General features: G+C 40.2%; 1 protein-coding gene across 1 annotated transcript in view; it reads right to left on the reverse strand.

Moving 5' to 3' along the window:
* The window catches only part of LOC102198972 (cadherin-6-like), a 77034-nt gene that overhangs the window by 33331 nt on the left and 27017 nt on the right, over positions 1-16686 (reverse strand). Inside the window, exons 3-4 of the mRNA XM_005730416.2 lie at positions 4744-5038; positions 2724-2843 (exon numbers count right to left, since the gene is read on the reverse strand). Coding sequence (XP_005730473.1) covers positions 2724-2843; positions 4744-5038 — 415 coding nt within the window. The remainder of the gene's footprint in view (positions 1-2723; positions 2844-4743; positions 5039-16686) is intronic.

Genomic DNA, 16686 nt, shown 5'->3' on the forward strand with positions numbered 1-16686 from the left:
ATGAAACTTGTTAGAAAAAAAGAAAAGAATTATTATGATTTTTAAATAGTTACTTTATGCAATGAATATAATTTTTATGTATGTCAAAGACTTCTATTGTGAAAGGAACGAACAGGAAGAAGTCCTTTTTGAACAAGGTTAGAAAAAACCCTTTGATTACAAAAAAACAACATGGCATCCCAAGATCTTGTAAATACAAAAAGTGACATCAGTCTGGTTACATGTCTGTCTTTCACAGACAGTCTGCAGGGTCAGAACACGAAACCCTCAGTGGGACAATTTTCACAGCCACAAATCTGTTTAATTGTTTGCTTTTTGTTTTTTTTTAGCGCCAAACTATATCTAAACCAGACTGCCATCAACACATGGCTGTCAACATCAGATTTTCACTACACGGTGATCACAATCAAATAAATGAATGATGACACTGTGGCAGTGGATATCATAATATATGATGATAATATAATATATTATCATCATATATTATCTAACTTTTAAAGTTGCATACTTTACAGTATAAAACATGTTCAAATTACTGTTGTTGTGAATATAAATAAACCTGAACTGAATTTAACTGAATTAAATTGGTATAACAACAAGCATTAAAATCAATATTGCACCGCTGCCGTTGCAGCTGCCGCAGGATAATGCAACATCCCAAATCTCAACACTCCACACATTTGTTAAAAATCCTTGAATTCAGTCCCTGCTGTGTGTGAGAAAGTGTCAGTGTTGAATCTTATATTTCAGGTAAAAGCATAAAAAGGCTAGATTTTCAGAGATGAAGGACAAGAAATTCTTCCCTGTCAAAGCAAAGGTGAGAGTTAATTAGCTAATTTTTGGTAGCTACCTAACTTTGATCCATCAGTCTATAGTTTCAGGGTCGCCATGGTCAGCTTTCTAGGTCACCTGTGACAAGGCAGTAACATTTTAAAAAGGTTATATGACATAAACCTAATTAAAAACTTATTTCCAAAGTTATTTAAAAGAACTCAGCACCAAGAACCAGAGTCAGGGGAAGAAGGAGATTGCTACAATTTGACCACTTTTTGATTCCATGACGTGGTTAGAGGAGTGTGTTTAAATAGGATCCAACATGCAATGAACAAGCACAGTGGTGTTGCTAGTCGATTTACCAACTATCTGACATCAGCTGGGATAAAAATAACTGGCTGTGGCACCAGTAGAGCTTACTAGATTGAGCAGGTGACCCACATGCCGAAAGGCTAGTGCGGGGGGGGGGCCTGGGTTAGAGTCTGACCCGGACCACATCCTGCTTTCCTGTCTACTCTACAGCCCTGTGAAAAATAAAGGCTAAAAAGAGGTCTAAAATAAAAAAAACAAAAAACAAAACAGTTGGAATACATAGGAAAGACTCATTCTGTCCAAAAGCTGTATATAAAACAGATATAGTAAACTTTTAGTTAGTTTTAGCCCCTTAAACCTTTTGCCATTGAAATGTTAGCTGTTTGAAAACATATGTGCAGGGTGGTGCTCTATTTGTGGGCATAACATGTCACAAAGAGAGGCAGCAGTGGGTATCACCACACTTTCCCCCCTAACATTTTACATATTTAAGTTTATGAAGGACATAATAAGGAAAAGCTCCGCCTACTTAAAAAAAATAAAATAAACGGCTTTTAGCAAAGTTTTGTGATGGTGAATTTACGGGGCTCTCCGATAACATGTCAACTAAGATCCATCAAACATTTGTGTTCAGGCGTCTGTACCGAGATGATGTGGGAATGATGCTCTGAATCCTTAACCCTTTAAGACCTACCATAGAACCAAGTCCGCCAGAGCTTATATTATATTTTTACATGTTGTAGAGCCATTTTTGGGAGCATTTCAAGTTGCTATACATCAATACAACCATTATAGCCCACATTTTAATAATATGTATGCATTAAGTGCATAGTAATTATATACATTTCAAAAAAGTGCAATAAACTACAAAAAAATTTAAAATCGTTTTTGTTTTTTTAACATATATTTCTAGTTAGAGAAATTTAAGAGGCTTATCCCTCAAAACTGCAAATACAAAAAAGTTGCACAAAATAGTTTCCCACCACAGGAAATTTATTTTGAGTGTCTTTATAGTTTTATTTTTAAAATACACCAATTTTTATACACTGCAGGAAAACGAAAATAAATATTATGATGCAAATTTGCAAAACACAGCATGTGCATCAAAATAAACTATTTCCAGCAGTGCAATATGAGTTCTAAACATCCCAGAAACAATACAGAAAGTCATAAAGTCAAACATAACTTTTAAAAACACCAGTATAGGCTCATAAGGCCCTGAAGGCAAAAAACTACATTTCCGCAAAATGACGTCACTTCCGGTTTCGCGCAGGCCATGGCGGACATGCGATAGTTCGCGATGCTGGACATAGGAAGTGTTACAAACAGCTGATCGGATCGGCAAAGCGTGTTTCTGGAATATTATATTACGCTCTGACCGGCTTTAAAGGGTTAAGAGTCGCCCCCTTCTGGTCACTGAATATTACAAAATAAGTAGGTGGAAAAAAAATGGATAAAAATATTTAGACTGATTGCTTGACAACCTGACTGACTGACAGCAGACGTGAACTGCGTGTAATAATGTCTTTGTCTAAAAGAGATAGAGATACAAAGACGTCTTTATCTATCTACTGGAGGCATTGGGATTATTTTCAGGTGAGGTTTCTTTTTTTTTTTGCATTTTACTAAACACTGACCTGTTTCTGGATCCACGGAGAAGTACGGCTGGCCCTCCAGGATGCTGTAGACCACTTTGGCGCTGTTCCCGTACGTGGCGTCATCGGCGTCTGTGGCTGTCACCTGAATTACTGAGGTGCCTGCGGGTAGGAAGATTCATGACAATGATTTAGATCAACTCTTCAATACTGCTGAAAATTGCCTGCTGGATAATTGGTTAAGCTGATGCACCTTCTGATGAGGTGTCGGATCCTCTTCTAATCACGCCCATGCAGAATGTGACGGATCATTTCTGTCCCTTTGCGTTACCCAAACCAATCTTTATTCCTCGGCCACTTATACCCTTATACATGATTGATTTTTGCAGGTAATCAATAACTCCTAATGTATTTTTCTAAGTATATCTCTCTAAGCATGCCAGCAGCACCTATACTGGCTCTCTGCAAGCCCCGAGAAGCCTATTAGCGTATCCACAGATCTGGAGTGTCTGAGAAGCCAAATATCTGATAGCAGGCGAACGACTGTGATCCATTTTCTCTTCCAGAAAGGCTGAGGCCCTATTTCAGTAGAACAAAGGGAAACGGTTAGCCAAGTGCTACCTCCCAAATGGCGCCTTGCGGGGCCAAGTGTTGCCTCATTAAATGCAGAAGAAAATTAATTGAGTAGAAATATTTAATGGCAAAGTGGTATAAATATAGAATTGTGCAATACAATGGGATAACGACCTCATGAAACTTCTGTAATTTGATGTCAGCAGAGATCAGTGTGGGGTGAGACCAGAGTTTCCCTCCTTTAAAACCCATGTGATTTGTATGGATGAAGGATGTTGTAGAAATAAAAAAAAAAGCAGACAGAGAAAGACCACGGCTGTCTGATTTGCTGTAAGTGACAGTTCGGGAGGATTCTTGAGCAAGTTCACCGAACCTTGATCGCTAATACCTTTAACTAGGGAATTAGACTCAAAGAGGCTTTTCTGACATGGCGGCTTTTAGAAAATATCACTGATCCACATCAGCCATCTCATCGGCAACTTTAAGCTTTCGAGACAAGAATTTTCTGACAAACAACTCAGGAATAATCACGGTTTTTTGTGCAGGGGGAGTAAATTACCCCCAACTGCAATCATTCACTTGTCAAAGGGCGGAGCGCGTCAAAATCTTGAGAGTCCGAGCGAAGGATGTCAGAGCCGTGAGACTATAATAAAACTCAAAGTGTCACATTTAAAGGGGCAGTGTCTCAAGGCAGTCACTCGTGAACACATGCTCTGCCAAGCGGTGACATCACACCTCGGTTGTTGCCATGGGCACCCGTGCTGCCCTTAGATAAGTGCCGGCCTCTCTCTTGGGGTTGCTGAACCAAGTGACAACTCTGTCACATGTCTGGGCTGCAAGACCAACGTCCCTCAGTCCCAGAAGCACGGCAGCAGCAGCAGCACAACATATAGTTCACCCCGTGTTTGCGTGCAAGTATTGATGACTTTTTTTCCCTATTGTTTATCTATATTCATGAGGCTGCTGTGTGCTTTTAGGCTGGAGCCAAAGTGCACCGTGAATTATTTCATTTGCTGTTTGAATAACAAGCAGAAAGGACGGCGCAAAAGCAGCGAATGGTGCCGTGCGGCGTCTAAGGAAGTGGCAATGCAGAATCCACAATTATTCACTGTGATGACACAGCTGACAATGTCGGTAATTAAATTAAATGTCGTTTTAACAAGATACAATACTGTATTTAAAAGATTATCTGCACCGGCGCTGTCGAGACGCTTTTACCTTGTTTATTCTCCGGTCATAAAACAGCTCCTAGTCTTTCTCGTTTAATTAGTTGGGCCTTCTTTGTTGCGTCGGCATCATTATTATGATTGATAAAGTCCCATTGATCCGGTAAGGCTGGCATTTTATAACATCTCTATCCTGTTTGAATCATAATCCTTTTAATTCGGCTCCTCTTGCGCGCACAGGCGCAAACCTTCATTTGTGTAAACATTTAATTGTCTGATAAATAGCTCTTTTTAAGAGTCTAATATTTACGGCTGGAACGTACCAATGTCAGACATTTCAGGGACTCTGGCCATGTACGGGTCCTTGGTGAAGCGCGGCTCGTTGTCATTGATGTCGTGGATCTTGATGATGAACTCGGACTCGCCCTCGAGCGCTTCGTTGGTGAAGCGGTTGACAGCTTTGGCGTGGAGGATGTAGAAGGCCTTCTCCTCCCTGTCCAGCCTCTTGGTGGCATGGATGTCCCCTGACTTTTCATCTATCTTGAAGAGGGTCCCGGCTCCTTCCCCTGTCAGGACATACTTCACGCTGCCATCTCCTCTGTCAGAATCCGAGTGAAGCTGTGTGGAAAGAAAGAGGGGGAAAAAAAGGAGAAAATATGATTTGGATCCCCTGCTACAACACAAAACACCCATTTCAGGCAACAGTTTGTGGCATTTTCACTTTAATGAATTTCCATTTTGCTGCTTTCTACTGCTAATTGTTATAGCACAACAGAGATTCAAACTCGACTTTATGAAAGCTTTCACATTTGCTTAATTTCCTCTTATGAACAGCAAGTGTCAGCTACCCTTTTCCACATTAAAAAAAAGAAAAAAAAGATCTCCTTGTTAGCCTGAGCAGAAATGGTGACAGTGAACAAAAATCTTCATCTGCTGCAGTCCAAGCTGCACCGCTTGATTGACGGCTGCAAAAACACATCCCGGCGATGAGCGCTTTGCAGCAAAGATGTCAGCAAAAATCACATTTCAAAGCCGAATCGCGGCATTTCTGATCGACTGCGTGCACATCGGTGATCTGACCAATCTGGGCCCTGGCAAATAAACGCTGACAGCTTTTGATAAGTGTGTTTGGTGTTATTTAACAGATTCATATCATCTCTGGTAAACTGTCATCGTGTTGTGACGATACACATTCACCTCGCCTCTGTGAAGCTCGCGTCCTGCCAAGAAGAAAGCCAGCAGCCGGAGCGTGTAAAATGTCGCATTCACTGCTACTGTTACTTTTTTACTTTTCGCTGAAAGGGTGGGTGAGGGAGGGGACACACACACACACACACAAACACACACACACACACACACACACACACACACACGTCTGTGGGGTTACCAGCATGACTGAGCACACGCCCCGCAGCCTGCCAGTCCCTGATGGATCAGCAGCAGGACCAACATGCCAGAAGACCACGAGAGCCCACTTGTGTGTGGAGCTCCTCGTTATTATTATTTGCTCTGTTCCTCCCTATCTAATGTTTAATTTTTTTCTGCATGAACAGCAGCTTAGCATGCTCTGACATTTTAATTCCACAGCCAAATCTCCCCCACCCCAACCACACACACACACACACACAACATATTTATCTCCTAGAACTCATCAAAAGCTTGTCCAGTCTTTTCTCCCCTCCCACTACTTCCCATCCTACTTCCCTTTCCCCTTTTTTAATAACCAAGGACACAGTAATAATTGCAGGGTGGGGTGGCGGGGGAGGTAGAGGGCAAAAAAGGAGAGCCCATGTTTGCAGACACGGGCAAACATGTCAAGCATAAACCGAGGCAAACGCCATCCGAATGTTTACCCGCGTAAGTGGATGCCGGGATGTAATTCCGAGGTCCGTTATTGACACCTCATTAACTCAAGTGAGCCGGCACGTTTGATTTTGCCGGCTTGAATGCTTATTTTTTTCTCCCTTTTGCGCCGGTAGTTTCTGTTGTGTCTATAAAGGTTCTTGGCTCAGCCGGTGGACAGACTGAGGGGGGGATATTGTGCGTCGCAGCTGGGTCACGTGGGACCACATTGCAAAGTCTCCCTTCTCATCATATATTAAAAAGCTTTTCATCGCAGGTGCTCGGAAGCTTTACTAATTCATGCTGTTTTATCAGGGCAAAGCTGGCACATGTGAGATGAACAGCTTTGTGGATTAGCATCTTTAACACTGTTTTGTTCGACTGCTTGAATGCTGGTAAAAAAAAAAAAAGACTGTTTTCATTCCTTTCTCTGTCTGTCTAACCAAGCCAGTCAAGTGTGTTGCAAAATTTTGACTATCCTCGGATTAGGATCTCGAGTGGAGCACTGTTTCATTCACCCACTTTGAATTCTGGTCAAAACAACTTTCCTGTTTTGTTTCGGGGTTGGTTTTTTTTTCGCTCTGCCTAACCAAGCCAGGAGAATATTCTGCAGAATTGTATTTGTTTTCTGTTCTGCTTTACAGTACGTGCTCCCAAACAGAGACTCAGTTGGCTGAAAACAATCCACTTCAACATTATTATCTTTCCCCCGCTGTTATAGCTGCAATGTCCTTCTCTATGATTGTCTATCAAGCTGCCTATCTCTGCCGGCACGACAATTCAGTTAATAACTGTTGAGTCCTCTCTTTCGGCTGAGATGTGAGATAGACAGTGTGACATATGCTGTGTCGACTGTCATTTCTATGGAAACAGAGAGCTCTCGTGGTTTTGAAGACTTCCTCCTTGCTACACTGAAGGATATTACAAGGAAGCTCGGAGTATCGAACTCCAGCACTTGCTGCAGCGACCCCGTCCCTCCCAGTTGCCCACCTTGCCGGTGAGGAAAATTTACTGCTGCCCTTCTACTCAAATTAAGGAGGGGGGTGGTAAGAAGAAAAAAAAGACTCTCTTGGAAATCAATGTGGCAGCCCAACGTGCATTCACAAAAGCCCTTTGATCAATTTATATCGAAAATACAATTAAACTGTCACAGGGGGAGAAAAGAAAGCCACATGTGCATTCAGTTTGGTCACCAAGAAGCCCTGGCACATCAATAGCTTGCCTTTTCTCCTATGCCCTCCTATGGCACCAAATCGTAAAAAAAGGCAGGGAGCATGATGCTATATCCATTAACACTTGGACTTCTGGTCTTTTAAAAACAGAAAAAAAAAGCTTTGCAAAAAAAAAAAACTTCAACAGAGCCATTGCTTTCCTAAAGGCAGAGTTCAACATTTAGGGAATGGTTAGAAGACTAATGCTACAGTCACATCACACTGTCTCATTTCTGTTAGCGTACGACCCCGCTGTGTACACCATTTAAACTGTGTGGCAGGGCTGGATGGTTTGGGTGAAGTACTACTGCAAATACTGACGTTTAAATTAAATGGAAGAACTGAAGAAAAAAAAACAAACACATTTTTTTCTTTTACAAACTGTAAAAAATACACATCAGAGCTAAACTGGACAGCCACTCTCTAGTAAGTAAAGTTAGACATCAGTCTAACTTTACTTACTAGTTAGACCAGTACTAGAACTGGACCAGTTCTAGTACTGGTCAAAGACTTCAATTCAATTTTATTTATAAAATTAAATCACGACAACAGTCGCCTCAAGGTGCTTTATATTGTAAGGTAGACCCTACAATGATACATACAGAGAAAAACCCAACAATCATATCACCCCCTATGAGCAAGCACTTTGGCGACAGTGGGAAGGAAAAACTCCCTTTTAACAGGAAGAAACCTCCAGCAGAACTTCCTGGCAACTATCAGTTGGTAGGGAACGATTTATATTCCACGGCCAGTTGACGAGTGGTTGCTGGCTATCACGAGGTGAAATTGGTTGCAAAGCAGTACGGAGTTGCACTGAAAATCTCTTTGACATTGATTTGGTCCCTAGCAGGTTGATATAGTTACCTGCAGTTTGTATAATTTTCAAACGTGTTGGTTGCAATAGTATAAGACTTTTATTCTGAAATTGAAGGTTTTCTCCATTAAGTCCATGTTTTATACTGTCTATGTGCCTGGTACAATCTATCACTTTTAGCTAGGTAGCTAGCATTGCCTTGTGTGACATTGTCCTCATCCTACTAGAGTTACTATAGTTTTATATTTTTAATTGATTTATGGAAGATTTGCCTGGGTTTCAATTTAGCCTTAGTTTTGCTTTAATTTGATTTAAATGCTTTCATGCCTGTGAAAACTGATCTGATTGTAGGTTTCATTAGCTTCATTAAAATGTACAACTATAAAATTATCTGACGCAGTATCATTTACACATCACACTGTCACTAAACACACAGATGCCAGGAGGACTTTTCATATAGTCTCCTGATTGTGATGACAAAACTGGCAGAACAACTTAAACTAAACTAAAACTAAAAACTTTGCTGTATATTTTTCATTTATTTTACTTAATTACTTGATTAATTATTCCAAATGTTATGTTTTGGGTTTTTTCTCTTACTGGCTAAAACATTGTTGGTGGACTAGATAGCAACCTTTTCCAAATTTAAACTTTTAGCCATTATGAGTACACTATCAGGATAGCTGGTTAGCTTAGCACAGCATGAAGTTGCTTTTAAAAATTTCAAATATTTTATAACAAGACAAAACTGCAAACGTGAACCAACATTTTTTTTCTCACTCTTAACAAACTGAAGCCTTTCACTGAACCAAATAACCAGATTGTGGCAGCACATCTGCTATAATTTTATTCATATTTAACAAATAAAAAGTTATTAGTTATTAGCACATTAGTTTTTGAGTCTCACACTGAACTAGCAGCATGTTTGTACTCTCTGCTCATACTGCCTTCATATTAAATCATTTTTTGCTTTTTAAAGAACTTATTTTAACATTGCACTCAACAACAAACAAATCCTCCCTAACAAGAAAAGTAACTTCAATGGCCAAACTGCTTTATATGTCTTCACATCAATATATGGTCCGCATATAAGGGTGACGTGGGCCACAAGTGATCCCCCGGCCGCAAGTTTGAGACCCTTGGTCAAGTTACTGAGGTGTAGATTTTGCAACCTTTAGAAATATTACTTTAACGTTGCGCTAACCAGCTAATTAAGCATGTTATTCGTCATACAGATTTGAATTGAAAGTAAGTAAATGATCAGAAATGTAAAACTAACAGTTATGACTCTTTTGGTCAGTTTTGTACTCTCACTTATTTAACAGGATTATACATTTACTTAAATGTTAAACATTATGCAGTTACAGAACTTTGCAAATGAGATTAAAATCTCATTAACTGGCTAGGATTTGGTTGAAATCCTTCTTTAACACATTTAACTGTGTCAAAACAGTTTGTAATAATGTTTCTAAAATTAGTGTCTGTGTCTGGAGGGATAAAAGAATATGGAAGGAATGTGGAGAGTAGTCACACTCTCATCAAGAAAAAAAATGAAACTTGATTTCAGAGAATACTTGAAATGAGTCGATTTGCATGGGAAACAGGCTGAAATGTTCTCACTTTTCAACAAAATTGGAGTTCAAGGACTCAATCACAGAGAAAAATGACTCGTGAGGAAGAATTCCTTGTGAATTGTCTGTGAAACAAACTATAAAGCCTTTGCTTCAAACCTTATATCATCAATAATAGCCTATATATATCAAAAACCCTTCATTCAATTATCCCACTTTGTTAAGTGACACGATAATATTTCTAAAAGCTTGTAATTTTCCCCCAACAATGAAAAACAAACATATTTCTGTTCCTAAATGCTTCATCTTGCAGTTTGAAGTGGGCTGAGAGGTGAAGTGGCACTCATCAGACATCTGTGCGTGATAACTTATAAGCGAGCTGTCTTTGTTTGTGAAATTAATCAGCTTCAAGAGCAGCAAATGTTAGCACTGACTCGATCTGGTCGCCATTTGTGCTTCACTCGAGTTAGGCCAGAAAGATGGCACTGGAAACAGGCTGCTTAGGGCAATTAGCCAGTTAGCCTTTAAGGCCTTGTGTCCTGGCCTGTCGAGAACTGGCTGCCTTCTATGTAGCCAGATGGTAGCCTCAGACTGTGTACAAAAATAGCCTATCAAATGTCTGTTGATGTGTAAACTTGAGATATGCAGTGAGAGCGGCTGCGACATGAAGGTGAAATGTCACTTAACTTACAATCCTCACTTGTGGACATCTGACATCTCTTGTTTTGTGCATAATTTTCAGCATGTTTTATTCTAATTACAGGCAGTTGTCAACAGTTTAACTTTTTTGTATCACTTCAGCTACTAAACAGTCATAAATACACGTTTAGTGCTTTTTTTAAATGATAATTTTTGCTCTTGGTATCACAGTAGGTTCAAATTTAGATACGTTTGCACTGCATGACATTACTAAGAAGTGTTGCTTTTGTCTTTAATTAAGTGTTTGCTTGAGCAGAAAGAATAATGCAACCTCTTTGCAAAAAAATAAAAATAATTTAAGTTATGTTTAAATAGGAAAAAAAAAGAAATTAAATGAATGAATGTTGATACCATCTACATTTGGATTGGCTGCCTATAAACCCTGCTTTCACCATCCAATTCTCTCTGCCTCCAGGTACGAAATCTACAATGCAAACCAACACAAAGCAGTAGTATTGGTAACTTTCCTCAGGTGGGTGGAATGGTGGAAAAATTTAAGTAGGAAACCCTAACCAGCTAAAGAAAGAGTTCTGTTGTTAGGCGAGGCAAAGAAAGCAAAGAAAGAGACTGAAAAGAGAGACTGCATTGCTCCTATATTAGCTTCTATTCATTGGTTCTCAGCTATACTCACAATTCAGATCCTTACAAAGTTCCAAATGATCAGTGCCCACGTCTGAAAGACCTCACTGCTCCATATTATCCCAAATGCAGGACTTCGCTCTTAGACTGCAGGCTATTAAAGATTATTCTTCAAACGTTCCTTTTCATGAAGCTTACAGTCAGGGCTGGATCAGGTGACCATGAACCAAACTTTAGTCATAGGACCAGGCTGCTGTGGGACTTCCTGTGATGCACTCCCATGCCTTTGTTTACCTTTTATCACCACTAGTTTGCGTTTTCTTCTGTTTGTCCCTGAGTCCGGTTCGTCTGTGGGTCACTTCCTATTAACAGGGAGTTCTTCCTCCCCACTCTCACCAAGTTCCTGCCTACAGAGGCTCATCTGATTAACCTGTTAGCAGTCGGACGTACCGCCCACGGTACATTGGATGGTTTAGGGGACTAATTGTAAATTTGTAGGACTGCTAAGGGGTTAATGGGAGTTTTCTCTTTAATGCTTTAAGGTTACCTTGATACAACTGTTGTGACTGTTGCCAAACAAATAAAACTGAACTAAACTGGAAACCTCAGGTTGGGATTAGCAATGGTAGCAGCTCCAGCTGGTTCAAAAGCGGTCAAAACGTTTTTACTGTTGTTCCTCTACAATAATTAAAAGGGTTGTTATAGTCAAGTGTTGAATTCTAAAAAGATACACTACTTGACCTATTCTATCTGGAACTGTAAAATTAATAAGCTCTTGTTGCAGTTGTTACAGCCATGCAAAAACAACACAATTCTTCTACAAAAAATATTTAAATGCCCTTTAATCCGTTGTTTGTGGCGTTCTCAGTAAATGCAATCCAAAACATGCTTTATCTTTTTAATCTGTGAGGAAAAAGCCTGAAGCAACTGTATAATTAAGAAGCGTAATATAATAAATGTTAAATGGTCATTTTGTCAAGACTGTTGACTTGAATAGATGAACATTTACATTTTAACTGCTTCAAGAACTATTTTGACTGCAGATGTGTCAAAGGTTTCAATATGTTGGCGGCTCTACTGTTAAAGTCTAACTATTCTTTGCTCTACTTCAGTAAACAACATTGTTTAAAAGCTTAAATATCTCTGTGTTTTTGTACTGAATCAAGAATAAATTGATGCAATATTCCATATTTTATATTTCTAAACTGTAAGAATTTTGGTTTGTCTTGAGGAAGAAGGGATCCGTTTTAGCATCAACGTACTTGGCAACGTTGAATTTCTTTTTTACAGTATAAAAAATTAAATGACATTAAAATGAGACTCTAAAGGCTTTGATTCCTCATTGAGACCATCACTTGGCTCAGTTAAATTTTTTAATAAGTTGACATTTTTGTTTCCTTTATGTCGAACTTTCTTGAGCAGGTGGGGCTGCTTTCACTCAGCCGAATAATGCCGGGCCAACGAAATACTTGTGATGTTGATGAGAGAAGATTAATTAATCTGACAAAACCAGTGGGTGTTTTAAACACTGGTAGGCAGGTGATAGCATGGAGATAATTGCAGGTGCCCTAGACATGTTGGCGTATCTCTCTCAGATATCACTTCGCCGCTGCAACATTGTCAGACAGATGTTTACCGGGTGTCATCACCGCAAGACCTCATCGCGCCCGTTTCCTCCGAAGCTCACGCCCCCCCTCGTGCCCACACTTCCCAGAACACAACAGGGAACTTATCGCCCAATCAATAAACACTGCCAATGCATGCTCCAGGTCGCCACTGGAGACCTGCAGGGGCTGCCATGTCTAGAGTACAGCCAGGCCTGTGCCATATTGCAAACTCCTTGCCTCTGTGCCAAGGTGAGCAGCTGGTAATAGGGGGGAGTATGAACGGAGACCAAAAACCACCACCACCACCACCACCCCCAGCCCCCCCACACACAAAAACAAAACACACAAATCCCTGCACCTTTCCACTGCCATAAGACTCGCGAGTCCTTTCCCCAGGATGCCTCAACCGCTGAGTCATACAGGGCTGTGGAGCGTATTATGTCTGTATTCATCAGCCTTTTTTGTCTTTTCTGTGAGTTCTAGCCTATTACTGGAGGCTAGTATTTGCAGGTGCGTGCATGTGTGTGTGTTTGCATGTACGCTGGGGTGTTTGTTCACTACGCTGAAGACTCTACCCACCAGGCCCAGAACCACTGGGGCCTATCAGGGGCTGTAAATACTTTATGAGATATGATAGTGCAGCACAAACACTCCTCAACCACAGGCCATTAACCATTTTCAGTGGATATGTGCCCTTTGGTAAAGTAAGAAATAATGAAATAAACAAACATTCTCTTCCCCCAGTGACAACCCAGGCCCTCTGAGGCCTGTATGCAGCTCGCCTGCTAATGAGAGGCAGTGCAAGGCTTCCCTTTCTGCAGGAAAAAGAAAATCATTGGCCAATACAGCGAGATTAGCAGCCAACCAGCTCCCCCAACAAGCCACTGCCAGAGTCTTTTCCATCACATCTTGATCGCTTCTCTTAATTTCTTCCTGTTCCAGCTGCTTTTGTTACGCTTGCTCTGGAAAAATTGCAATTTCATTTGTTAGTACTTCACAGCTCGATAAAGCTGTTGTAAAGAGCAAAAATAAATAAATTAAAAAAACTAAGCCGAAGGAGATTGAGTTTACCAAATAACTGCAGACGCGATGTTGTAATTCAAGAGCAGTTTCATCATTCTATCTTTTACTGTGTGTCAAGCGCAGCTCCCTTGTTTATAATAACCTGTCATTGTGTTATTTCCAGTTGTTTTTTTTCCATCACAAACAAAAGCGGTTTTGTTCCACGCTGTGCTCGCCGGCTGCCACAATGTCATTCGCAGTGACAAAAGCCTTCTCTTTTGTGTTTCTTGTAGTTTTTCACCCATTCGGAGCCTTTACATGGCAAAAAATACGGCCTCCACCTGAGGATACAGATGCAGATGCTTGCACTCTATGTTGAGCCATGTGTTCAACTCAAAAGCTATTCATTCCCTTTAGGGCTTCATTCATCACTTGTACTTTATCTGGCAATTACCAAACAGTAATTGCAATCAGATAAGATCTACATACTGCAATCCTATGTGACAACTGGCTAGTGAGCTGACAATGAGGAAAAGCACCCAGCTGCACGTACTTAGGAGGGGAAACAACAAGTGCTCACAGTCATGATTAAGTGCGCTGCTCGAAGGTTGATGCTTTAATGGTGTCTTCAGGATATGGGCTCTTAGGTCGCGGCCTCCTACTCTCTAAGTATATACCTCACTCAGATAATCCATTCTTCTTATGCTATTAGTCCCTTTACAAGCTAAAAGGACAAGTGGGACATCAATCACCACTCTCCAAAGACAAAGTGGTTTGATCAAGCTCTGTATTTACTTTTGATCTTCATTCATTCTGGGGTTTTCTTTTCAACTTTTTTTTTGTTCTTTCTTGTATTTGCTCGCCCGCAAATGTTGTAATCCTTTTAGGCAAGAACTGAAAGTCAACCCTCACTCGGGGAGGACGTATGTTGCAGAATCTCATTTGGTTGGATGACTCCATCCTCCGTGGACGCACGATAGGAATGCAAAGCACTAGCCCCATTCAGCCCCTCGCACAAAACAGCCTTTCTTCCGACTCAGACATCCTGACCTTGCCACAACGCTTCACAATCTCCTCAATTACAGTAGGTTGGAAGAGGAGACTGATATCTTGACTTCCGCTTCGCTGCATGTAAAGCAAGCATTATTTGGCCCATCTTCTTGTGCACCCCCTCCCAATGTTATCTGGGTCGACACTGTGTTTTCATTTTGTTGAACAAATAATACCTTCGGCGGAAGTCATATTTCACTGTAGGGCAAGACAGCCGCTTTAGGATGGTTTGATGTGAGTGGAATGGACATTGTGCAAGAAGCCACAGAGCTGACAGTAAGCACAAAATATATTGGACAGCCGACAGCAAACAAAGCCCGGGGATGGATGGATGGAAGTCCGATATGTGAGCATTACTCGATCGGAGTATCACGTCACGTCGACTAATAGATGACGGGTTGATTCTCGTATTCGCGGGGACAGAATGATACATTCGTATACAGGACTTTATTTGTTGTGAAGGATGTCATTAAGCGGCGATCGTTGCCACTGAGTGTAGTTTGCAGAGGACAATTACATAGTGTATGTATTATGGTACCGAGACTAGGCACCACAGGTAGTTAGGTTCTGCCTATCAGTGCTATTATAGGAAATGAATATCAAAATTGCTGTATCACAAATTCACAATTTTCTGTGTGTGTGACTGTAGCATGTAAACGAAGCAATATTTGGTGAAATGTGCATTAATTTGGACTGATAAATAACAGATTGCTCTTCATAAATATGTATTGACAAGACAGCACATAATGAGGCATTTTTAGATGAACATAAATAGCACTGCCTCAGTACTGAAAGTTCATGTTGTGTTTCGTAGATGGCGTCTTCATGCAAACTGAAAAACAAAAAGGTAAACAACTAAAAAGCATTAAGAAAAAAGACACTAAACAGAGAATCTAGGGACTGCAAGTTCTAATTTGCAAGAAGCAGTTCATTACTTTCGCTTCTTTTGCACTGGTGGGTGATACGTTTGATTTTCCCATCTGGCCAGTTTCAGACGTGGGGAAAGCCACAGTCCCATTATTTTACTTTACAGCAAACACCATTATGGAAAGGCTTGTTGAAACAATGTATAAAAAATGAATATAAAATAACCTTTTAGGGATTATGTTTTTCAAGTCTTTTCAGCTTTTCTTAAGAAACATAGATTTCAGGGGATTAATATATTTTCTATATTTTGGAAAAAGGCAAAAGAACGTCTTCCAAAAAAAATTATAAAATATTTTTCATGTGCGTCATTTAGAGTGAGTCGTCATAAGTCTCAGGTTATTGCACGTAAAGTGACAAGTGTGCCCTTGACCTTGATGCAAGTGTGACCTTGCATAATATGAATAAAGATCCAGTAGGTGAGCATTCTGTGCAATTTGGATCAAATTACAGAATAACGATTTTTGCAAATTGTGGACAGAGAAAGAGGCGACGTCTTCTCACAGCATGAAACCCATGAACTAAAACCAAAAATGGCCTATTCTGATATCTTAGCGTCAGGTTTAGGGTCAGTTTTGGAGTTTGGAACGATAACTTAGACCTCACTATGTTAAAATGTCTTGAATACAAATGTACAATTAAAAATAGAAAACTATTTAAAATTTTGTTTGTTTGGGTCCTAGGCCAACAGTGTTGGAGTGTTTCTTGGGAAAAAAAATTTGAGCAAAAATTGCCACAAAATTTGCAAAAGTAAGTACAGACTAGAACCAAAGTAACAAAGTATCCACTACCACATGTAGGCCTACATAAAACAGCAGTCCTACAGTGCCTGTGTTTGTGCAACTGAATCAAATTAAAAAAATCCTACTTTAAAAACACAAAACAAAAGAAAAAGTTTCAGTTTAATTTTGACAAAATCCAGCTGCAGATCAAGGAGACTGACGGCCTTGGCGTTATTCATTTAAAT

Source organism: Pundamilia nyererei, unplaced genomic scaffold (assembly GCF_000239375.1).
Source record: "Pundamilia nyererei isolate P.nyererei 1_Seehausen unplaced genomic scaffold, PunNye1.0 scaffold00037, whole genome shotgun sequence".
Taxonomy (NCBI): Eukaryota; Metazoa; Chordata; class Actinopteri; order Cichliformes; family Cichlidae; genus Pundamilia; species Pundamilia nyererei.